This window comes from Pteropus medius, unplaced genomic scaffold (assembly GCF_902729225.1).
Source record: "Pteropus medius unplaced genomic scaffold, Ma_sr-lr_union100, whole genome shotgun sequence".
NCBI lineage: Eukaryota > Metazoa > Chordata > Mammalia > Chiroptera > Pteropodidae > Pteropus > Pteropus medius.
In genome coordinates, this window is record NW_024348533.1 from 2828469 (window position 1) to 2854720 (window position 26252).

The 26252-nt window shown below is 37.1% G+C and overlaps 1 protein-coding gene and 1 non-coding gene across 2 annotated transcripts in view; both read right to left on the bottom strand.

Moving 5' to 3' along the window:
* TRRAP (transformation/transcription domain associated protein) overlaps nucleotides 1-26252 on the bottom strand; it is a 128740-nt gene that overhangs the window by 99576 nt on the left and 2912 nt on the right. Inside the window, exons 3-18 of the mRNA XM_039880325.1 lie at nucleotides 26199-26248; nucleotides 21288-21398; nucleotides 20176-20280; nucleotides 19056-19139; nucleotides 17666-17722; nucleotides 16261-16386; nucleotides 14941-15018; nucleotides 14657-14745; nucleotides 13723-13819; nucleotides 12824-12962; nucleotides 9730-9808; nucleotides 7992-8226; nucleotides 6953-7316; nucleotides 6767-6864; nucleotides 6120-6314; nucleotides 5471-5662 (exon numbers count right to left, since the gene is read on the bottom strand). Of these exons, the coding sequence (XP_039736259.1) occupies nucleotides 5471-5662; nucleotides 6120-6314; nucleotides 6767-6864; nucleotides 6953-7316; nucleotides 7992-8226; nucleotides 9730-9808; nucleotides 12824-12962; nucleotides 13723-13819; nucleotides 14657-14745; nucleotides 14941-15018; nucleotides 16261-16386; nucleotides 17666-17722; nucleotides 19056-19139; nucleotides 20176-20280; nucleotides 21288-21398; nucleotides 26199-26248 (2099 nt within the window). The remainder of the gene's footprint in view (nucleotides 1-5470; nucleotides 5663-6119; nucleotides 6315-6766; nucleotides 6865-6952; nucleotides 7317-7991; nucleotides 8227-9729; nucleotides 9809-12823; nucleotides 12963-13722; nucleotides 13820-14656; nucleotides 14746-14940; nucleotides 15019-16260; nucleotides 16387-17665; nucleotides 17723-19055; nucleotides 19140-20175; nucleotides 20281-21287; nucleotides 21399-26198; nucleotides 26249-26252) is intronic.
* On the bottom strand, nucleotides 23475-23593 carry LOC120616709 (5S ribosomal RNA). The gene has a single exon (XR_005656663.1). It is a non-coding gene; the product is annotated as a 5S ribosomal RNA (ribosomal RNA).

The following is a 26252-nucleotide window of genomic DNA, read 5'->3' on the forward strand; positions in this document are numbered from 1 at the left end:
TGCCCAGGAGGAGACATAGTCCATTGAACACCATAAACAACTAAGGTGACAAAGCATCTCAGAAAGAAAGAGAAAAATCTCCAGAAAATAAGCTTACAGACATTGAAATATGTGACTTAAATGACCGAGAATTCAGGATGGTACTGCTGAAAAAACTCAGTGAGTTCCAAAAGGAGTCATATCAACAGTTTCAGGAACTGAAAAATCAACTAGATGAGCAGAATGAGTTCTTTAGCAAGGAGATTAAAACCCTCAAAAAGAACCGAACAGACCTTCTGGAGATAAAGAACACACTGCAAGAGTTGAAAAATAACAAGCTTGGGAAATAGAGTAAATAGAGTGGACTAAATGGAGGAAAGGATCAGTGATATCGAAGACAGAAATCTAGAAATAAATCAGAAGGAAGAAGAGAGAAACCGAAGAATGAAAAATAATGAAACAAATACAAGAACTAGTTGATATCATCAGGAGAGGAAACATAAGAATGAGAATTCTCGAAGGGAGAAAAAGGAGCAGGGATTAGAAAAGCATTATCAGACAAATAGTGGATGAGAATTTCCCATATCTAAGGAATGAGCTGGAGCATGGAATTCAAGAAGTCAACAGAACACCCAATTATCTCAACTCAAAAAGGCCTTCATCAAGACACACTGTATTAAAATTACCAAAAATCAACAACAAAGACAGAATTCTCAGGGCAGCCAGGGAAAAGACGGTAACGTATAAAGGAAAACCCATTAGATTATCATAGGACTCTCAGCACAAACCTTGAGCCAGAAAGGAGTGAAATCAAATATTCAAACTATTAAGTGAAAGGAACTACCAGCCTAGAATAATGTATCCAGCTAAGCTCTCCTTTGGTTACAAAGGAAAAATAAAGACCTTTCCAGACATACAAAAATTGAGGGAATTCTCCACTATAAGGCCTGCACTACAGGAAATACTGAAAGGGGTCAGGCTCACCTAAAACAAAATGACCAAAAAAAAAAAAAAAACATAATTGGAAGTAAGGTGACTAGCCGGCTGACAGAAGCAAAGGAGTGCAACCCTTACTAAGAACAGGGCATTATAAGCTTAAAAATAACAAGAGATTTGCTGTAGCAAGATAGTATTGAATGTTCAGCATACATAAGGACAAAGTGAGACAACAATGACTAAAAAGAGGAAAATTCAAAGATCCAAATTCACAAAGGGGAACAGAGATAAGGCACACGCAAAAGAAAAGGGACGACTGTATATATATAACCATCTTTTACATATTTGTAATGGTAACCACACACCAAGGATTCAGAACCGAAGTATGTAACATAAAACAAGAAGGACCAGAGGGAAAACCCACAAAAGTCAACCAAAATAAAGAATACAAACACAGGGATAAGGAAGCAATGGAAACACCAAACTACCAGAAAGCAAAAGATAAAATGGCTATAAGAAGACCTCATACTTCAATATTCACACTAAATGTAAATGGACTGAACTCACCAATAAAAAAGGCGCAGAGTTGCAGAATGGATCAAAAACAAAACCTAACTATATGCTGCCTCCAGTAGACACATCTCAGTTCCAAAGACAAATACAGACTCAAAGTGAAAGGGTGGAAAATGATATTTCAAGCAAATGGCATTCAGAGAAAAGTGGGAGTAGTGGTACTGATATCGAACGAAATAGACTTCAAAATAAAAATGGTAAAGAAAGATACTGAGGGACACTTCATAATGGTAAAGGGAATCTTACACCAAGAAGACATAACACTTATTAATATCTATGCTCCCAATCAGGGAGCCCTGAAATACGTAAAGCAAATACTAACAGAACTAAAGGGAGAAACAGACCAAAACACTATCGTAGTAGGGGACCTAAATACCCCACTGTCAGATATAGACAGATCACCCAAACAGAAAATCAATAAGGAAATAACATCCTTAAATGACGCATCAGACCAACTGGACATAATTGATATTTACAGAGTCTTCCATCCCAAAACAGCTACTTATACATTCTTCTCTAGTGCACATGGAACATTCCCTGAATCACCCACATACTGGGACACAGAGATAGCCTCAACAAATTTAAGAGGGTTGAAATCATATCAACCATATTCTCTGATCATAATGCTTTGAAACTAGAGATCAACTGTAAAAAGAAAGCAGGAAGAACCACAAATACATGGAGACTAAACAACATCTTCTGAAGAATACCTGGATCAGAGAAAAAATAAAAAAGAGAGATCAAGAGAAACACAGAAACAAATGATATGATAGTACAACATATCAAAACTTTCGGGACATGGTAAAAGCAGTCATAAGAGGAAAGTTCATTTCATTACAGTCCTACCTCCAAAAACAAGAACAACCTAACGCTTCATCTTTAAAAAATAGAAAAAGAAGAACAAGTGAACCCTAAAGTCAGCAGAATGGAAGAAATAATCAAAATTAGAGCAGAGATAAATGAAACTGAAAACCAAAAAAACAATAGAAAAAATAAATGCAACGAAGAGCTAGTTCTTTGAGAAGGCTGATAAAATTGACAAACCTCTGGCTAGACTCACTAAAGGATAAAGAGAAAGGACACAAATAAACAAAATCAGGGATGAAAGAGGGGAAATTACGACTGACATCACAGAAATACAAAGGATGATACAAGAGTACTATGAAAAAGTATATAACACCAAATTTAATAATCTAGAAGAAATGGACCCGTACTTAGAACAATACAATCTTCCTAGACTGAATCAAGAACTAGAAAATCTAAGTAGATTGATCAGCAATATGGAAAATTAAACAATCATCAAAAATCTACCAAAAAGTAAAAGTCCAAGACCAGATGGCTTCACCAGTGAATTCTACCAAACATTCAAAGATTTAATACCTATTCTCCTCAAACTCTTCCAAAAAATCGAAGAGGAGACAATACTTCCCAACTCATTTTATGAGGGCAGTATTACTCTGATATGAAAACCTGGTAAAGATAACACAAAAAAAGAAAACTGCACACCAATCTCTCTCATGAACACAGATGCAAAAATCCTAAAAAAGATATTAGTGAACCAAATACAGCAACATATTAAAAAGATTACACGTCACGATCAAGTGGGCTTCATCCTAGGGGCACAGGGATGGTTCAACATACACAAATCAATTAACGTGATGCATCGCATAAACAAATTCAAAAATAAGAATCATATGATCATATCAATAAATACAGAAAAAGCCTTCGACAAGATATAGCACCCATTTATGATCAAAACACTTAACGAAATTGGTATAGAAGGAAAATATCTTAATATAATAAAGGCTATATATGACAAACCCTCAGCCAACATTCTAATTAATGGTGAAAAACTAAAAACCTTCCAAGATCAGGAACAAGGCAGGGCTGTCCACTATCACCACTGTTATTCAATATAACATTGAAGGTCTTAGTGAGTGCAATCAGGCAAGAGAAAGATGTAAAAGGCATCCAAATAAGAAATGAAGAAGTCAAATTGTCACCATTTGCAGATGACAGGATTCTCTACATAGAAAACTCTAAAGACTCCACAGGAACACTACTAGAAACAATAAACAAATACAGTAAAGTTTCTGGATACAAAAATCAACGTGCAAAAATCCATAGTGTTCTTATACTCTTATAGTGAAGTGTCAGAAAAAGAAGTGGAAAAAATAATTCCTTTTGCAATTGCAACAAAAAGAATACAATACCTAGGAATAAATCTAACCAAACATGTGAAGGACCTGTATAATGAAAACTATAAGACACTTTTAAAAGAAATTGAAGAATATATAAAGAAATGGAAAGATATTCCGTGTTCTTGGATTGGAAGAATCAACGTAGTTATAATGACCATTTTACCAAAAGCATTATACAGATTTAATGCAATCCCCATCAAAATCCCATCGGCATTTTTTAAAGCAATGCAACAAAAAATCATCAGATTTGTATGGAAGCACAAAAGACCCCGAACAGCCAAAGCCATCTTGAGAAAAAAGAAAGAGGCTGGAGGCATCACTCTGCCTGACTTCAAATTATACTACAAAGCGACAGTAATCAAAACGGCATGGTATTGACAGAAAAACAGACACATGGACCAGTGGAACAGAATCGAGAGTCCAGAAGTAAACCCATATTTATATGGGCAAATAATTTTCGACAGAAAAGCCAAAAACATACAATGGAGAAAGGAAAGTCTCTTCAATAAATGGTGCTGAGAAAAGTGGAAAGCCACCTGCAAAAGAATGAAACTAGACTGTTGTCTATCACCACACACCAAAATTAACTCAAAATGGATTAAGGATCTGAATATAAGACCTGAAACAATAAAATGCATAGAAGAAAACATAGAAACTAAACTCAAGGACCTTGGACTTAAAGAGGATTTTATGAATTTGACCTCAAAGGCAAGGGAAGTAAAAACAAAAAATAAATGAATGGGACTACATCAAACTAAAAAGCTTCTGCTCAGCAAAAGAAACCGTCAACAAGGTAAAGAGACAACCATTTGAATGGGAAAATATATTTGCAAGCAACGCCTCCAATAAAGGCCTAATATCCAAAATATACAAAGAACTCAGTAACAACAAAAAAACAAACAAACAATCCAAGCAAAAAATGGGCAGAGGACCTGAACAGACACTTCTCCCTAGGACATACAAATGGCCAACAAATATATGAAAAGATGCTCAACATTGCTAGCTATTAGAGAAATACAAATCAAAACCATAATGGGATACCATCTCACACCTGTTAGAAGAGCTATAATCAGCAGGACAAGTAATAACAAATGTTGGAAAGGATGTGGAGAAATAAGAACCTTCATACACTGCTGGTGGGACTGCAAATTGGTATGGCCACTACAGAAAACAGTATGGAGGTTCCTCAAAAAACTAAGAATTGATATACCATATGATCCATTAATCCCTCTACTGGGTATTTACCCCAAAGACTTGAAAACTCATATCAGAAAAGATATTTGCAAACCAATGTTCATAGTAGCATTATTCACAGTGGCCAGGACATGGAAGCAACCTAAGTGTCCTACGATAGGTGATTGGATAAAGAAGTTGTGGTACATATATACAATGGAATATTACTTAGCCATAAGAGATGAAATAATGCCATTTGCAACAACATGGATGGACCTTGAAATAATCCTACTAAGCGAAATAAGCCAGAGAGAAAAAGTTGAAAGTCACATGACATTACTTATATGTGGGCTATAAACTTAAAAGCAACAAATGAACAGGACAAACAGAGACTCATGGACATGGACAATGGACTAGTGGTTACCAAAGGAAGGAGGGAGGGGAGTAGGGAGAGGTAGACAAGGGGAAATAAAATTAAATCATTTCTTCAATAAAAAATAAATAAATAAAATTGCATTGGCAAAAGAAAAAAGAAAAAATGTGAAAACAGGAATTCAACAACAACAAGCGCTGAAACAAAGCACTACTTGGGTCTGAAAGAACTTTACCTTCAGCATTTGTTCATTTTCAGCTGCAAAGAGGGAGACTGACCCAAAGACCAGCTTAAAGAGCTTGAGGTATAGGTTGGAGAGCTCCACGTTGGAGCCCATTTCTGGCAGGCGGTCAAGGAGATATTCTACCAGGATTGTAGCAAACAGAGCAGAGGTAGTAGGATTCGCCAAGAATGAATTGGCAACAATCTGTCAACACAAAAAAAAATGTGACAAAAATCATCCCTTCCTCAAAGCAGCTGTAAAAGAAAGTAATGAACTTTCCAAAAATACAAAATCAAAGCTGTATTAGACTCTACGAAATTAATTGTCCACCAAAGGAAAAAAATGAAATAGATTCACTGAGCCTTGAGTGGAACAGTCCGATTCATGTATTTAATCTAGTATTTTATCCTTACCATGAAATACCAAGTGCCTACATCTAACGCATATTCAATTTCTACCAATGAAAGAAACTGGTCCAAAGCATCTTGATCTTCTGAAAAACAATTTTAATGTCTTGGCCTAATATTTCTCTAAATTTTGCTCAAGTACATCCTTACACATATTATTTAGAAAATCTTCAAAATAAAATACCAAGAATTCAACACATAAACAAAGAATTTTATAGTTAATGTTGAAAGCATTTAAGAAAGGAGTTTTATACCTGAAGAGCATAATTCTTTGAGATTCTTTCCACCATGTAAGGGACTGTAGTTTGAAAGATTTCTTTAAATGTTAAGGGATTCATCATTGTGAATACGCCAGCGAAGTGTTCCAATACCTCCTTCTCTTCCTTCATTCTTACTGTCTGGCAGTTTGCCACTCGGATGTATGTTTGCCCATTTCCTGCTATCTGGACCTAGCACAGAAAAAAAAAAAAAGTGGGCATTAAAACAGAACATCTCTGAATATATTCCATTACCAAAGCAGATCAGTTTATTTAAAACAGAGCACTTGAATTAGATAATGCCCCCCTAAAATCTTTTAAATTCTATATTCTTAGCTTAATTTTGGAAAATAATTTTTTTAACAACTGTTAGCTCTTCCAAAAAGGAACAAATTTAGTAAACTTAAATCTTGTTTCTATTGCACTCCATTTTATACCATCTCCCCAACAAAATACACACAGTGACAAGAATTCTCACCATAAATGCCATGTGCTATGCTACAGAACAAAAGCAAACGTGGGGACTATATGAATACTGCATACCATCCAAAATGGCAGATGTCTCAAGATCCGTTCCATCACTAGCATCTCTGACTCTAAGAGGTAATTTCTATACTCAGATTGATTTGCGGGCACTTCCTTACCTGATAAATATCCAAAGCCTGCATTGCATACTTCACAAGTTTTATGTAAATCTGAGTTTCTTTGGGCTGTAACTGCTTGTTGGGAATGAACTGAGCTTCTGGAAAAGAGACGGTATAGTAAGTTTATACGAATAAAACCCACTGTGAAAAACAACTTTTGTTGAAAAAATTCAAGAGCAGAATTACCACCAGGTGCTTTACATGACGTTATACCCCACGTGATTGTCTTGACGCCACAGACCAAAGTTTTTACCAAACTTCGGCAATCTGTGACTTGGAATGTTTGCTTGTCCTCCTTGTCCTTTTCTCCTTGCTTCTCAAAGGGAGGTACAGGGGCTGGGGTCCAGGGGTGGTGGGGAGTGGGGGAGGTGGGGGCGGGGGCTGGGGTGGGAACAGGGGCTGGGGAGGGGGCAGGGCCTGGAGCTGCGTGGGCAGCGGGCACCCCGGGCAGGGCTGCTTCCACAGCTCCAAGTTCTGACTGAGGCTTGCACTTCTTAAAAATGGCAGAGAGCTGGTACCGAGCAATGGTGTGGAATTTGAGAACAAAAACCTAATAGGAAGAGAAAGTGGAGGGGAAAGACAAAAATCATTGCTCTTCCACAGGCCAACAACCTTTGCAGAGAAGACAGGACAAGACAATCTCCCTGAAACCATGTGCCGAAATAATTCTGCTTCATATAAATAAGTGCGCTGTTTTTCTCCCTCCAGTAACTACAAATGTATGACTATCTCCACCACCCCTGTGAAGAATCCGCTCAGGATAGCTGGGTGACTGGCCTGAAAAGCAAGGCCGGAATCTGACTCAGGACTGCTCCACGGTCCACACTACAGCCCGCTGGCTGCAGGATCACACTTTATCCCTTACCTACAACCCAACTGGGAACCTGTGCAGAGATGGTCACAGCTAACTGGGCACTTTGCTATACGGTGCCCCAGGGGCTTGCTGGGAACTGTACTAAGAGGTCTCCTGCATGGTTTTACTTGTCTCCACAACAACCCCCTGAAGCAGACACTGTGATTATCCCTAGTTAGAAGATGAGGAAACTGGCACAGAGAAGTTAAGCATCCCGCCAAGGACACTTGGCTAGTTAATGGGGGAGCAGGGGTTTGAACCCAGGTGGTCTAAGGCCTGGGTTCACTTGGCAACACGGCAGCCCTACAAACTTGCCAGTACGGCACAGGTACAAGTTTAGCAGCTTGCGGGGCCTCTCAGGACAGCCAGTACCTCCAGCATCCGCATCAGGACATCCCTCCCGTTGCCGCTCTCCTGCTCACTCTTGGAGCGGATGCAGTCCACCAGGTTCAGCAGGAGCTTGCAAGACATGGTCTGGATGCTGCTGGGCAGGGACTCGTCATCGATGTTCTTGGCGAAGAGCTGGACGGCGAGGGAGAGGTCGCTGAGGGGCAGGTGCTGACGGACGTGATGCACCAGGTCGGCCAAGGTGCTATAGGCGAGGGGCCTGCGGGCAGAGAGCTCTGCTAGTGCGCGTCTCAACATCCCCAAAGGGCCGCATCTGCAGGCCGCTGTTTCGACCATTCTCTGCCCAGGAACACCACCACTGGTGTTGTGGGATGGATGTCAGGGGCACATTTTATATGGTTCCAGTTTCCCTAGTGACACGATTAGAAGTCTATCTTGGTGCTTATATCTTTACTTTCCAAGGTCATGCATGTCACAGTAACACTGGCACATGAAGTTAACATGAACAGAAATAATTACCAGCTCAATCATGCACTGACTGGGTTTTGTTGCTCAGAGATAAACAGTATGTGTCAATAACTGATATACTAGAACGATTTTACAGGGATATAATAAAAATGCCTCGGCTATCAAGTAATTTTCACTAAATGTTTGGACACCTGCCAGGTGCCAGACACTGACTGGGCTAGACAGCAGGATACTACAGTGACCAAAGTAACAGAGCTTCTGCCCTCAGGAAGCTTATTTACAAGAGGGGACACACACACGTTAAGAAATAACCTGATTACTTCTTAACGTGAAATAATGTGATTAGTGCTGTGGGAGATGGGAAAACAGCACCGTGAGAGAGACCAGTGGGGGAATCACTCTTAGATAGAATACCTAGCAATGCCCCTTTGAGGTGACACTGCTTCTGAGGCTATAAGGACAAATAGGGGCTATAGAGCAAAAGCCAGAGAAATTTCCAGATGAAGAAAATAGGAACAACAAGAGCCCCAAGTGAGAACTGTCTAGAGTAGCCAAGGAACTAAGAAGCCGATGTGGCTGCCTCAGTCAAGAGTCTGGGTTTTTCTTTAAGGACAACAGAAAGCCATTGGAGAGTTTCAAGGAGTGACATGATCTAAGGTCCAACTTCAGGGAAGCTCAACTCCAAGTTATAAAGAATGTCTTACTATTTTATAATTTTTATATAGCAAACACAGTAAACAGTCTATATCATATTCAAAGTATTCTACATATTTTTCAAAACATTCATTACCTAATGTTGATTCATTGTAAAAAACGACTTAATTTTCTCCTTGAGAAATAATATGCATGATCACAACTACATTTACCTTATGCACTGTAAAATGCATAGGAAGAAATAAAAGCTAGAAGGAAATATATCAAAGTAGCATCCATGTTACTTGAGCTCCTTGTGCAAAACCAAAAGGTTTTCTTTCCTTCTTTCTTCTTGGAAGATTATCAAAATATTACTTTATAATAAAGAGATTCACTTATATAGAAAGAAAAAAATGCTAATGCTAGTCAGATAGTTTTACCTACAGCTAAAATCAAAATTACTGATTCTTCCCTTTAAGCTAAGGCACAAACAGCAACCTACGGCATTTCCGAAAATTTCTGCAATTCTAAATCCAATGGGAGTGAGGGCCCAACAGCCGATGTTTGCTGAAATACTCATAATATAGCTCATAAGATAAAGTGCCAGGAATCGCTGCCCCTCGCATTTAATCGACCAGATATCATGGGTTTAATCTCATACCTGAGAGTCTCTCGAGCAGTATATCCTGAACCAATGAGTATGGATTCATCAAACAGCTTGTCCATGCAAGGAATGAACTCTAGAATACAAACACCCATTACACATATCACCAACTAGACCAATTATAGATTAAGTTATTTAACAATACTTTCACAGTAGCCAATCTGTAGTCAATTAGCACTCCAGATCTGAAAAGGAGAAAAGCAACTTATACCATGTTTTAGTCAAAAGCAAAGGAGAGAAGAAAAGCAACTTATACCATGTTTTAGTCAAAGACACTGGCTTTGATAAGCCATCTGCTGACAAAAATGTAGTCAGATCACATTCAACATCAGAATAAACTAAGAAAAAGTGAGCTTCATGTTCCCTAGCAGGGAACCCGCCCCCAATATTTCACAGGAGTCACAGTCCATCATCCTTAAAAGCTGCTGCCATCCACCTAAAACCCATCTGTAGAAGGGGTCAGTATTTCCTAAACGCCCCTTTATCCACTGCCCTGAAGTCACTCTTAAACATTTTATGGTTAGTCATTATAGAGAAATTAGGATACTTCTCCATATAAATTATAAATGTCTAGGGAATTTTAGTGTTCTCATTGGCACAAGTCCCAGGTTAGGGGTCCCAAGTCCCCGGATGAAATTGACTAGAAACTCACGGAGCCTCCTCTGTCCCTCTAGTCCTGTAGACGGAACCATCACCAAACCTCCTCTCTCTCCCCTGCAGCCTGAAGATCTAACAGGAGTAGAAAAAGCTGGTCTCCCCTCAGGGACAATTCACATTTCTGAGGATGTACAGACAGAGTGGCAATCTACATTTTCTAGGCCTCTATTCCATACACCCCTCGGGAAACTCTGGCCACAAACATCCAAAGGACGTTTAGATTCTGAAACAAGCCTGACATTATGGAAGCTTCAGTAAGTCAAATAAAGTACAATCTTTACCAGCAAACAGCTACTGAGGGTCAAAGATAGAAAAGAAATGTGTACACTGGAAAGACATAAGGCACATCTCTGGTTAACTCCCAAAGCAGGGCAGCCGAGGGAGAAGTGCCAAATGAGAGAAGCAACAAGCAGTCCCTCGGAGGTCAGAGGAGGGAACATGCCTGGACTATCCTCAGTGAGGTGGCCAAGAGGAAGGACACACAGAAGGAAAGATGCAAAGGGCTCAGACACCAAATGCTGGAGGGCTGGCTAGGGAATGAGTAAATATTCAAGGAGAAGGGATAAGAAATGAAGTTGTACAGCAATGTCATGTCCCTCCACAACAGAGAATCAGAATCTTTAGGACAACGGCAACTCTGTTAAACCATCAGGTTTTATCAAATGACTGCTCTTCAGAATTAAAGCAAACGAGTTAACATTTGATATCATCTGAGATGTCGAAAAAGTAAGGCTATGTGAAATGCTTGTGGATATAAAAGTTTTAACTACAAGTTTTAACTATAACTATAAAATATAAAAATATAATCTTTATATTTTATAATCATTTAACATGATTCTTTAGATGTTTCTTTCAACAAACATTTTTGAGATGTGATGCTGTGATCCATTTAAGTCCAGAAACCACAACGGCCTTCAAAACGAAGTAACCTAAAAGCTTAATTTAACAAGTCTAACATGACCGACCTCTGGAGAGCTCCCCTGGAGAGCTCCCATTGATCCCTGTGGAGCAAGTTTGAACAAGACGGAAACCAAGCCTTACGACCTCAAAAGAAGACCTAGTTGTGTGGAATGGAAAGCATGAGAATGGTTTTTAATCTGTCAGCACTTCAACAAGGAAGCTCCTGCTACACAGTTCCCCAAACGCCCCTCAAAAGTCCTTATTACTCGAATGGCAGGAAGATGCAAAGTTAATTTGAGGATGGTACTCAAGGCACAACCCAGTCACTTCAGTGAATTTAAAATGTTCCTTATAAAACTCTTCTATTTTGACATTGTTCAGAGATGAACACACAGGAAAAGCCATAAACAGCAAAGGTGGCCATCACCGGGCAAGTGCAATGGCCGTCAGCACTGGAGGCAAGTGGGGCTGTGAGCACCAGCAGTGCTCAAGTTCTCCACCTGGGTGATGCTCACACTCATGTTTGCTCTGTAATTTTTGGTGAAATTATACATTTCTTTTGTGCACTTTGCTATATGTGTTACATTTCAAAAAAAAAGTTTTAAGTATAACTTGCTTTCAGCTATATCTGCATACAAGAAACACTACAATTTACATTTAAAAATACGTGAGCTCAACTTAATTCAAGTGTAAGCACTCAAACTATACCTTTCTTTTCATACTTAAAAACTATTAAGGAAGCCCAAAATCAGGTTTACATATGCTCTGATTTACAAACATTTAATATTGAAAAATTACTGAGGGAAATGATTATTATCTCAAAACAATCAGAATGTAACTTCAATCTAACAGTTTGGACATACCTAATATAAAAAGTATTAAAATTACAGAGAGGAGAGGGAAGGTAGGTGGAGTATAAAGGGTCAAATATATGGTGACAGAAAGAAATCTAATTATAGGCAGTGAACACACAATGCAATAATATATGCCTTACTGTTGAATTGTACATCTGAAACTTACTAGATTTCGTTAACCAATGTCACTATAATAAAAAAGATAAATTTTTTTAAAAGTATTAAAATTATAAATCAGAAAGCAAACGGTTATTTACAATTTAAAAAGATATATAGTCAAAAGGCAGAAAAGTACCAAGGGATACAAAACATAAGCTATGCTAAGGAAATTATCAAATAATGAGATTGTTGAGAAGAGAAAGGGAGAACACTGGTGGGAGGCAGGGACAGGGGGAGGTAGAGAGGCAGAGAAAGATGGGGAAATAAACCCAAGACAGCAGTAAAGGACAAGTGAAGCCTAAAATACTTGAGCACTGGGGCGAGCAAAAGACTCCACACAACAATGGCATGTCAGGCGGAGGACATCTACGTCATCTTGCCGCTACCCAGGACAACAGACATGCTTCGTAGGTGGGTTCCCTTAATAAACTCTTAATGTACCACAACAAATAAATGGGATGTCAGCATAGTCCCACCCCCAAAGACGTGGACAGGACTCATGCCAGACAAGACAGACATACGGTTCCTTAGCTCTGTCGTGAGGATGTGCTTCGCAGCGATCAGAAGCTCCTTTCTGAGGTGTGCAGTCTCCGCCGGGCAATTTGAAAGTAACTGCAACATTCCTTTTACCATCTGCTGAGAGTACTTAGTCACCAACTCCTGAAAAATAAGAGGAAAACAACACAGTTAGATTGACTGATAGGTGTTATGGAAAAACCTTAATTTGATAAACATCTTTAAAAATTCAATAAGATTAAGTTTGGCTCAAAGGACACTAAGAAAATAGGCCTAATAAACAATTATTATACAAAAAGTTTTAAGCATTTGTGTGTGCACATATTGCACACTGGAAGGATGGGTGGCAGCATAAATCGTAGTTTCTTTTACATAATTGGATTATGGATGTCTTCTTTGTATTTTTCTAAATCTTCCCAACTTTTAATAATGAATATGTACTACTTCTTTATTAGGGAAAAGGAAGAAGTAAATATTGAAATTTTTAAAATATTCTTTACTTAGTCATCCCATTAATGCAATTTCTGAATGACACCAGAGGCACCTATAATCAACTGAGAATAAGCTATAATCACAATCGCCTTGTGAGGTGTTTTAGGAAGGCAATTCACCATCATAACTCAAGCTGACTAAAATATTAAGGGGCACCTAATTCAAATTTTTTAAATCAAATGTTCCATTTTCAGTGTTTGCCAGGGTCTGACGGTGGGAGGAGGAAGTCAACTATAAATGTATAAAAGGGAATTGGCGAGAAGGTGATGAAAATGTTCTATACTTGATGTTGGTGGTTACCAACTACATAATTTATCAATTCATAGACCTGTTTACCTACAAAAGATGAACTTAATTGCATATAAATTACATGTCAGTAAACCTAACTTAAAACAAAAGTCAATGAACTTACCTGGTAAATTCTGATGATATAAGCTAAAAATGACAATGTTTTAATCTGAGCAGCAATAAAATCAGCATACAACTCCTTGTTGTAAAGCTTGTGTTGCCTGAAAGAGAATAAAATTTACATATTAGCTCTAAACTCTTTAGATAAAGTTAATATTAATTAAAAGTCTACAATAATTACTGAGCCCCAAAGTTTGATTTCTACACAGACCAGAACAACATAGCGGCAACAAAAAATACTCTACACTTTTACGCAGTTCCAAACGACATAAAGGGTTTAGAGGCATAAAGCAAACAGGTCTCCGAGCCATTCCACAGCAATTTCAATGTGCATCCCACAAAGCCTTTCATCCAGCCAACAGCATAAGGGGACCTACTGCTCAGTGAAAGACCCCGTGCTACGGCCACAGGGTTGTTGGAGCTGATTTACCCCTCAGATCCTGCCCTCAAATGACTCAGCCAGATAGGCTACAAGTCAAGAAAGTAAGTGATAAAGGTCTTAAGAGGGATGCTGTAAAGTTTGAAAAAAAAGCTTCACTGGGAAAGTTCAAAGGATGAATACAGTTCCCCTAGTCAATGATCAAGGAATGGAGTAAAGAACATTCTAGCACTCATGCTGAAAGGAACGGCAAGAACAAAGGCCTGAAAATAAGAAAGGCTTGGCGATCCCATAGCTATGAGTACAGCAACATCTAATGACAGTTCTACATTTAGAAGACATCAAAAATCAAGGTGTTAGCTCATCTTTTCAAAATATGGAACTAGAATAACTGTTACGATTATCATTGAAATACAAGTTTAAAAAATTAAACAAAAATGTAATTTTACCAAAATTTTATTACTTAAAATTTTTCAGGTCCTACAAGTGACAACAGCGTTTTCACTTAGAATTAAAGCACTGTGACAATCAGCTACATCGCTGTCCAGAGAACTCTCACCTGGCTTGCGCAGATACCTGAATTGCAATGGTATTCATGATCAAGGGCACAAATTCAGCAACAACATTGTGGATATTCAGTTTGTAGAGCTAAAAGCAAACACATCAGATTTTCATGCTTTTACATTCTGCTACAGTAAAATAATTTGGCATATCAAAGAAACTACAGGAATCATCGCATTAGTTAGCACATGTGTATCATACTCATCTATTTGCCACAGATAAGTAGATGTGAACTCTGTCATAAAATAAGAAGCCCCAAACCCAAGAAACTAATACACATACCTGATACATTAAAACAACAATGATGGGCAATTCTGCCAACACTTTCAGAGAAAGAGATCCTCTTGGAATGATGGAATGCTATTAAGAGAAACAAACAGGACTTTGGTCACCACTGCGGCACTTAAAATAGCCCCAGTCAGTACCGTGCTATTGAGCATCACCCCACTGAAATAAAGAGAATACTAACACGTCTTTGTAAATATCTGGAGTGAAAGATCCAGACTACCTTGAAAAAAAAGTACATAAAACTATCATTTAATAGAGAGGTTTTTATATTTTCCAACGTAATCGCCTGTAGTAAAAAAAAAACTTCAAGAAAATTTGTCAAAACTGAAAGATTCAAATCATCTGAGAAGACTTTAAATTAATATCTATTATTTTACTTATATCGAAACAAGTACAAATTTACTCATTTTTTTCCAAAGATACCTATAAAGAGAAATTTTTACAATAAATACAGGAAAAAATTAATGGTCTTAATAGATAATTCATAAAACAGGTAAGGAAAATGTCAGACTCGAAATACAAATGGGCAATGGACAAGCAAAACAAAAGATGGATAAACAGAAAATAAGTTTCTAATTCAAGAAGAACAAAGAAATGAAATCTTTATTCAAAATGCAGTTTCTTGTTTATCCTAGCACAAATTAAAACTTTCTGCAAAACCATTTCAATAAAACAAATATAGACGCTATTCTTAATTCAGTCATAAAAATATAGTAAAAGTTCATTAATGTTATTTATATGGCAGATACTACAAATACATTATCTGCAGAAAACACCAATACTTCCGTTACAAAATTTCACAAGTTTTTCAGATATTGAGGGAAAAAATTAAGGCTAGAACAAAGATTTATGAACTGTCCTATAGCCAGAAAATCCAAGTGGTAGGGCTAGAACATCGTCCCAGAGCTTCTGTTGTCAGAGCCCATGCTCTCAGGCACTGAACTACAGTTTATGTTGTTTAAAGGGACTTCATTAATGTCAAGCTGACGGAACAAAGGCCCCCACCCTGGTCAGCTGCTCCTTCCAACAGGTGATTCTGGATTTCAACTATAATTTTATCTGTATATCTCTGCATGAAGGGTGAGCAGTTCACTTGCGCCACCTTGAGGCTGCACAGCAGAATCGGTGATGCTTCCTTATGCACACCCATTTGTTAATCTTAAATACCTCCAAATGTGTAAGAAAAAATAAAAAAGCTTAAGTGGTCTAAAAAGTCGGTATTGCCTCAAAAAAAAAAAAAGTTGGTATCTCATTTTTTCCTCTACCAAGTACAGGAGATATGAGTAAAAACAAAACAAAACTGAAAAAACTTACTGTTCTTGTCTCGCTGTCCTCACGCTCAGGATTGACCTTCACAGCAATGGTTGTGATCATACCAACCATCTCTGGGGGAGGGACTGTGTTCTCAGGGATCACCTGAGGGTTCTCAAAGTAGCGGTTCTACATAAAAAGAACAGAAATCATGTTCCCTAAAGTCAAACACAATATTTCTTAATAAAACACACCTGACACATGATGGAAAACACCAACTGGCTATGTGTTTATGCTGTACCAATCCCACAGTACTCAGGGCACTTTTTATCTAAGATCACGAAGACAACACGACAGAGACAACATTCTCCACCTCCAAGAGCAGAAAACAAAAACTTGTCCTAGTATTTTCTGCAACTTCTTCCTGATTGAGAAAAGATGACATGCATGCTAAGTGAAGTGGGAAGAATGGCCCCCACCCCCCAAATTCACTTTCCAGTCTTCTAAATAAGAGATCAAAGATAGAAATGGAGGCAAAACACAGAGGACATTTTTAAAGACCAGGACCTCACTCTCGGCCTTCGTTCTCAATGGAATGTGAACTTCACATTCACCAGGACAGCTTCTTATGAAAAGCTCTGACTGAAATGGTAGGTGACACGACTTGGTAACTCGGAATGTAATTGTTTTATACACTATAAACAAAATCCTTAAAACACCAAAACAGTCAATTTTACCATACATTCATTTAAAAAATTAAACATAAAAGAATCTTTAAAATAAAAACTGACACATAAATTCAGGCACAATGATATTTACCAAACATTATTAGTGATGGTAAAGAATTTAAAATTGGCAATACCAACAACAGGAAGATGGTCAAGGTACATGCACATGACAGAAATTACGGAGGCCACTAAGAATTATGACTGCCGGAAAGAGTCTTAAAAGATGTTCCAAGCAGTAACAGCAGCAACTTCTAACAAGTAGACTAAAAGGGAGAAGAGACGTTCCTCTTCTATTCCACACACACTTATTTACACTGTCGGCACTGCTTGGAAAGAGTTCTTTCAATACAAAAAAGAATTTTAATGATACAGAAAAATGCTGAAAGTATATACTACCCCCCAAAAAAAGGCTTCATGACGGTGAGCACGGCCATCTTTAAAAAGTACTACGTGAAACACAAAACAAAACAGTGTCAAAGACTGCTTACAAGTGAGAGAATTATAATTTTTGCAAAATTTCTACAATATATTGCTTTTATATCAAAAATAAAATCTTTAATATAAACAGTGAAACCAGAATTTTAAATAGCTGATTTATCAACCTAGATTTTGATTTTGACTGTGACTAAACATTCCCCATTCTAAAATTAGCATTCAACTCAAGTGCTCCGAAGTCTCTTTAGATTAAGGAAGTAACAAATAAATATAAATAATAAATTCAAATAATATTTAAAACATACCACTACTTTTGGAAGCTCCTTGTAAATCTGTTTTACAAAATCCAAAAAATGATGAATCTAAAAAAAAAAAAAGTACAAGATACTTATAAACAGAAAATACAATAAGAAAAACACTAATAATCTTAATATACAAGAATTCATGGAACAGGTAAAAAAATGTCAGACTGAAAATACAAACAGGCAATAAATGTGAACAAAAAAAAGAAATACAAAAGACTGACAAACAGAAAACAATCTTTCTAACTCAGGAAGAGCAAAGGAATAAAAATTAAAATAAATGCCACTTTTTGCCTTTCGAAAGTAATACTACACCATGCTGGAGAGGATGCAACGAGAGGGAGACTCTCAGGTGCTATGAAAAAAGCATAAACTACTGAAATCCTCCAGAAAGCAGTTTAACGACGTATATTAGGCACATTAAAATATTAACACCTTTGACCTGGTAATTCTGTTTCAACAAACCCAGTCTATGAAGTGATGTGAACTATAAACAAATATTCGGTAATAGTCATAAAATAAAAATTTTTGAAATAATTTAAATATCCTAATATAAGGCCATCCATATGTAAGAATATTATACATTCATTTAAAATTAACTTTATAAAGAACTTTTATGACTGAGAAAATACATACATAAAATGAATGTGAACAGAAACCATCAGGAAATACAATGTTATCTACAGTATTATTGCAATTATATAGGAAATATACACATAAGGTTTGAAAAAAGAAAGAAAATCAATGTTTTTAAGACGTAAAGAATTCTATTTCATCGCTCTGCTTCTAATTTCCAAATTCTCTACAACAGCCATTTACTAAGGTGATCATCAGAGAAGATACTGTATTAATTAATTATTGCTAACAGAATATTTAATGCTTACTCTGTAGGTGCCAATCACTATGCTAAGAACTCTCACTTTTATATTATAATTCTTCAAGCAATCTTTGAGGTTATACTGTGATTGTCCCCATTTCACAGAAAAGGCTCTAAAAGACAAGTTTACCCAGTGTCACAAAGCTACTGAATTGCAGAACTGAGGTTCAAACGCAGTTCTGACTTCAGAACCCACATCTTAACCCCCGTATAACAGAAAATGATTGGAACCTCTGGCACATCAAATGTCAATACCAGAACCACTCAAACAGAACCCTGCCTGTTTGGTTGGTTAACACATATCAACTGCTAAACAAATTCAGTTAAATATTCATATACACATTCAAAATAAACAAGGTAACTGTTAAACCCATAAACAATTACCCCCCGACTCAGGCTGTATTTTCTACACTTGAAAGCATCATGTGTTCCGTCAACTCTAAGAGAGAGTAAAATTTACATAGTAGAAGGAATGTGTCAGTACACTTTATAAATTCTATTAGGATAAACACTTACTTCTTGTGTGATAGGTGGCCTGAATTGTTTGTGCAGCTCAATAATTATTCTTAGACAAATAAGAACATTTTCTTCATTTTCCGTCTTTTAAAAAAAAAAAGGATTTAAGAGTTATAATTCTGAAGACTTACTTTAATATAAAAATTAAAGACTATTTTTTTAAGCATTTTTCTGCATACACACCTTCCATCAACCAACTTAGGTTTGATTCATTAAAAAATTCATTAACCCACAGAACACAGCTGTCCCAGACAGGAAGCTTTTGTGATCTCTGGTGGACCATCTGAAGGGCATCCAACCAGTGAGCTCTGGTGAGTAACACTGACAAATGAGTCAACTGGCATTTATGATGAGTCACACCATGAACTTATGATTAACGGCTCAACTGATACTTTCCATTGCTTGAAAGTATTGACAAAAGAATAAACAATTACTAAGCACCCACCATGTACTAGGCCTGTGCTAAACATGTCACACACACCCTGATTTGGGAGGTGCCATGCACACTGTACCTACAAGAAAGCTGAGGCTCAGAGAAGGTAAGCCACATCGCTAACATGACACAGCTAATACATGGTGGAGCCAGGATCTGAATCCAACTCTCTCCCCTCCAAAGCTCATCTTTCCTAGGGGCCCAGAAACACAACAGAAATCTAAACACATCAAGACTGAGAACAGCAAGAAAACAATTTTAGAGGTCAATTTAACAGGTACCAGATAAATTAGCCCCAAGAATATGAGCATCTATACCAGCCCACGTAATGTTTACAAATTACTCTTAAAAGATACTCATTATGAGCATCTACTGTGCTTGACACACAAACTAGAAAACACAAAGCCAAAGAACCCTGTACTCTGAATTTGTAGACCACCCCCCCAACTTATTTTCAAAGATTTCCACTATATCTAATCAATCCATCAGTGTCTCAAAAAAAAAAAAAAAATCTTCAATTAATAATCTTTGTAATTTGGTTGGCAAAATGGAGAAAAATGGACATTAAGAATTTTTACTCATGTGACTCAAAACTTTATTGAAAGTTTATATAACACTGTATTTTACGATAAGAAATTCATTGAAAGTTTTGAATATCGCTAAATAACAAGAATTCTCAAAGGTTACCTCTAAAAAGCGAAACATCACTGATAGAACATTTTTTGTATGAGGACGAAGATGTTCATTGGTTGGTATTCTATGAATTATTTCAAGAACTAGCTTCCGCAGTTGCTGGTGAAGAAAAATAAAAAATGTAAATACAAAACCCTTCCAAGAGTTCCAAAGTAATTCTTTTGCATTCTAAAAGTGTCACGCAGCTATCTGCACCTAGCACTGATAACCACCATACTACAGGATGGATCCCATTTTAGAAACAGTCCTGTCAGTTATTTCAAGATAATCCAAAGCCTGTACTGCAAACCATTACTTTCTGTATTTCTACTACTGTGTACCAAATCAAATAAGCCAAATTTTTCCTTTCACAACTGATTTCCAGCAGAAAGGACACCTGTGTGTAAATGTGGAGTGGATTTAAGAGCAAAACACAAATAACTTCATTTGAGATCTCCCTTCATAATTTCAGTTCAGCTCCCATAATGCCCTCTCCAATTATCATGGGCCCAAGGACTAATTCTATCATAAACTAAGCTTTCATGATTCTGTCTATGAAGCTGACGACTAAAAGGTAGATCAAATATATACATCTTAAACTAGTACAACATAAAAATGCTTTACTTAGCAATACACTTTCACTTGTATTATGGTAATTTTTAAGTTATTTTTAAGAGATACATGCTGAAATATTTATAGAAAAAATGATATGGGACTGTTTGAAAATAATCAAGGTGGGTAAGAAATGAAAAGTGTGTGGGGACAGGTAAAACAAAACTGGCTATGAACTGTAAAAATTGCAATTAATAAGAGTTGGACAATAGGTATGGGGAGGGTCATTAAACTATTATTCCTTCTTCTATATATATTCTAATTCGTTTATAATAAATAGCATACACAGTCAGCAAATGTGAATTAATTTAAATTGTAAAAAGAGATGGCCTCAACAAAATGAAACCAAAACAGTTAACTAAGGAGGTAATGGCCTTAGAAAAAGTTATCCTTATGTGACAAACCTTTCTCATTTTTAAATGGAACTGTAAGGTTTTTGAGTTGTCATAATTTATAAATACTTGCAATCCTACTACATGACATTTTTTTCTCATTGATATTTGTAAACAGATTACCTGAGCTGGTTTCTCCTGAAGAAATTGAACTTCTCCATCTTGGAGAAATGTGAGAAATCGAGGGATGATATGTTCCAGGAATGTAGAATACTGAGGAGATGATGTTACATTCTAATTACATAAAAATAAAAGAAAACCCCATTAAGTTTGTGTACATATTTTCATTTCAAATTCACATAGTAGCATAATAACCTCAAAAGAATATAAAATATTTTAGAAGAGCCAAAAGTAATTTTTCGAACTTTTAGATGCTTTAGTGATAATGTAGTTTTAAATAAACTGGGATGACTATTGCTACTGAAATCCAATTCAAGAGAAGTAAATGATAAAATTTACTGTTAAAACTAGAAATTCTAATGCTGTGTAAAATGGTGAACTTGGATCCAGTTCTAGGCTGGCTCTGCCACACTCTAAGACCTCTGAAAAGTCATTTAGCTTCTAGGACTGCATTTCTCCATGTGGAAAATAAAGAGCCTAAACAAACTAAAAATCTAATTTACTAATCTCAATCTAAAAATCTAATTTACTAATTAGGTCTAAATGAATTAGATTATAATCAAATCTAATATATTATTTATCCCTGATTTAGCACTGATTTTAAGAGGAAAATAGGAAACAAAACTATAGTTTGGAGATAGTATAGTAAAAATGGCTACTAGTGCAGTTTCTGGATCCCACTTAGAATTCTAAACAGCTGCTTAACCTCTGTGCCTCAGTGTCCTCATCTGTTAAGAGAGGATATTTCCTGCCTTAGGGAATTACGTAAAGATGACATGGGTTAATATATGTAAAGCTTACAACACTGTCTATGGTAAAAGCTCAATATTGTCATTATTTACAGAGCATCTATGTGCCAAACACTGTGCTATATGCCTTTTATTCTCTGGCCTCACTACAACCCTAAGCTAAGTATTATACCCATTCCACAGATGAAAGGGGCTCAGAGAAGTAAAAAAAAAAAAAATTTACTGAATGTCAGATCATTAAATTTTGGAAATACATTCAAATTAAGTGTACCTAACACCTAAGTCTTTTTCCCCCTTTTTAGGTCTCACTTGCTATTTCAACAAATGTATATTGAGCTCCTATAGCATATGTACAATAGCGAAAAAATGAAGAAAGTACATAATTCATGCCCTCAGAGATGGGGAAAGCAGCAGTGTGTGGTGAGGAAGATAAATATCAAGAACTAACAGTGCAGAATTATAATGGAAGAAGTGCTGGCAACTAAGGGAACATCTAACAATGGGACATAATTTGTGAACGGAACCAATGGCAGAGACTGCCTTCCTAAAGAAGTGGTGTTAGACTAAAACCTTAAAGGCCAGGAGTTAACCATGTGAAAAGTAGAAAAGAAGAAAGTTCTAAGAAAAGCATGTGCAAAGGCACAAGATTATGAGAAAGCTTGAATGTAAAAGGCACTAAAGAGAGCAAGCAGGATGGCAGGAATGGGGGTATAAGAGAAAGGAGTTAAACTTTGGAACAAGCCCATGAGACGAGCCACCTAGGCAGTGAAATCTAAGCATATGGAGCTCAAGACACTGATCTGGGCTGAAGATAAATATTTGGGGTTGTCTATTACATAAGGTAATCTCAGAAGAGTAGTCTATAAAAAAAGAGAGAGAGAAAACAGGCAAAAAAAAAAACCCAAAAAACAGATAAGAGTGTGGTGCTGCCAAAGGGGCAAAAACAAAGTACAATTCTTGGATTGGGCACCTGAGCATTAGCTCCCCCAGGGCCAATCTAGTGTACGATTCTAGGAGCTCTATTTGCATTGAACACTGTGTGGGAGGCAACCCTAGGAGTTGTGCAGTACCTCCACGGCCTCCCCAAATAGACTGTGAATTCGTTGGGGACAAGAACTGTGTTGGTCACCCTTCAACCCCAAAGCTTAAGAGTTTTTATGAAGCACCCACATTCAAGGAAGAGAGAAAAGCTTCATACTGGAACATTATCAAGGTTATCAAGAAATCAAGCTCATCTGCTCAGATGCCCATATCGACCACTGAGTCCATAGCCTTCAAAACACCCATGTGTCAGAGAGCATTTGAGATCTTGCTCCCCTAGCAAATTTGTCAATTTGGCTCAAATTAACTCTTATTAAAAATTTTGAGTATCAAATTTCTTCTGTAAAAAAGACTCATTCAACAAGTTGCCCGGTTATTCTGCCAGTATTTTTTTTTAAAACGCCCATAGCACCTGGTATTCCTAGGTGGTCTCCCATCCAAGTACTAACCAAGCCCAACCCTGCTTAGCTTCCAAGATCAGATGAGATTGGGCAATTTCAGGGCGGCATGGCCGTAGACTTCTGCCATTTTAACTCATCCCCCAGCTTTTTGATCCATATGAACTTTTCATGTGATTTCTAACTTGAAGGTTTCCTTATGTAACCTAGAATCTTACCTCAAAGTGGTTAGTGAAATGATTTTCTAAGACTCCTAAAATCATTGGGAATTGTTTCTTTTTTTTAATTTCACTCACTTCACTTAAATATTTTTTTCGGGAAAAGTAGTGCTAGTAATTTAGAATTATCTACTAATGGTCATTCCAGTATTTAATTCTTTGAAGGACTTAGACATTTACCTTAAATTCAGACGACTATGTCATACAGGTTTCAAATCACTGTTTGGAAAAGCCCAAATAAATTGCTTGACTAACACTTACTTCTGTTAATTTAATCAATACATCTGCGAGAAAAGCCAGGAGCTAACTTGCTGTCAGACACTAAATGGGATCGAAAGGGGTCAGACTCTTGATCCAGAGAGCTCCACGACCACATTCAGAGGCCTGGCCAATGTGCTTGTTCCTACAGGTTCATTTGCACCCTGTGATTTCAGCCTCTCAAATAAACCTGCCAGGGCTCTGGGTCTCTCCTAACAGTTCTTCCAATAAAATACATAATGCAGGTGTATCCTGTTCTACCTCCCACCTTTTTAGTTTTTGGGTTTTTTTTTTTTTTAACAACTTATATTAGCAACTTGGGCAGAAGTCAAAACTCTTTAGCTCAATCTCTAAATATCTCAGGATGTTTTTTCCAGCTCGGTTTAAAACAGCAAGTCCTTGAAAACATTAAAATAACAAAAAACAAACAAACAAAAAAACCTATGCTCGCTTTGGCAGCACATATACTGGGGGGGAAAAAAAAAAGAACACCAAATTCAAATGGTATCTATTACTACAGATAGTAGGGTATCTGATTCAATTCTACTAGCATTTATTTAATGTTTACTAATTCAAGTGACCATGCCAGAGGCTAGGAAATATTTTATCTTAATTAACTCTGTGAGAAAGGTTTTATCAACCCCATATTAAAAATAAGAAATATGACTTTTCTCTTCTGCCTTCTGAGGCTAACTGGCACCATACTCACTATAAAGCTAGACAAAACACGAGAGAACATCTTTCAGCTGCCAAACAGGAGGCAGCATAGGACCAAGAGAAGGGACATTCACAAGGTGAGCCCCATGATCACCATGGCTCTCTGCCTAGGTCCAACTGCCCAACTGGGGCTCAGCGGGCTGGGACTCAAGGAGAGCATGGAGGTCCTGCTGAGCTACAGAGCAAACACCAGAGTTGGGGGCAGCTGAAGTGGCTGGAAAAATAAACTACAGAATGGGAATGGAAATGGTCTCCCATGTTTCCCAAAGGCCTTGACTGAAGGCTGGGTTGCACATACAGGTAAGGCAGCATAAGGCTACCTAAGACTTACCAGAAAGTGGAGGCTTTGGGGCTAGAGATGATACGAGATATGAGATCAAGCAATGTCAGAAGTTGTTGGGGGTCTAGCCCAGCCACAGTCTCTACCTTCTTAACACTTCTATAACACCCCAGATGTCCAGCTGAAGAAGGACCATTTTCTAGAGTAAGGTCTCTTCTAGACCCGTTCCAACACAGTCTAACTTCAAGCTTTGAGGAAACTTCTTGGGCTACCCACAGATCCTCCCTACCATAGCATAAAACCAAGGCTACACAAGTTAAGTGAGATTAGCCGGCAAGTAACTGCCAACTACAATAAAAATATCAACACTCTTCAAAGGGAGATAACAAGATATACAGTCCCTACACTGCACACACAATTTCCAGTATACAGCCAAAAACAACTAGACATTCAAAGAAGCAGGACAATGTGACCTATAGTCAACAGAATTCAACCTGTATAGTACCCGAATGTTGTATTTAGCAGACAGACTTTAAAGCAGTCATTATAAATATGCTCAAAAAATAAAAGGAAAATATGGTCTTAATAAATGAAGACAGGGAATGTGCAGAGAAATCTGTAAAGAACCAAATGGAAATTCTAGAACCAAAACTACAATAACTGAAATTTTAAAATACAAAAAAAAAAAAAGATACAAATAAACTAATTTAAAAATAACAGTCCAGCAGACTGGAGATGACAGAAAAATAGTTGGTGAACCTGAAAACAAATCAATAGAAATTACTCAGTCTAAAGAACAAAGAAAAAAACTGAAAAATAAACAGAGCCCAAGGGACCTAAGGGACAATATAAAATTGTTGTTTGTGAGGCCCAGAAGAGAGGAATTGCTTGATTAAGGCCACAGAAGTTATAATAGAGCCAAAACTGACATCCAGCTCTCTTTCCATAGTAACATACCATCTACTGCCTGAACATAAGTTCACAGCAAATGTTTGAATACATCCTAACAGGATATGCCTGAAGAGCTACCGCATTAAAAATGAAAAAAGTTACCCAACCAAAACCAAATAATAATCACTAGTATGAAGAAGTTGAACAACACTGTGTACAAATTTTCAAATTTCAATTTTAATATACAATTACAATAAGAGATGTTTTCTGAGTTTCTAGTAAAGATTAACAGAAGCAATAGGAAAGTCCATGAGAATATTTAACTCAAAATGAAAAATATAAAATATAAATAAAGCTCATACCTCAAAATTTTCACTAACTTCTTGCATCATTTTTAACTTTGTTTCATCAGCTGT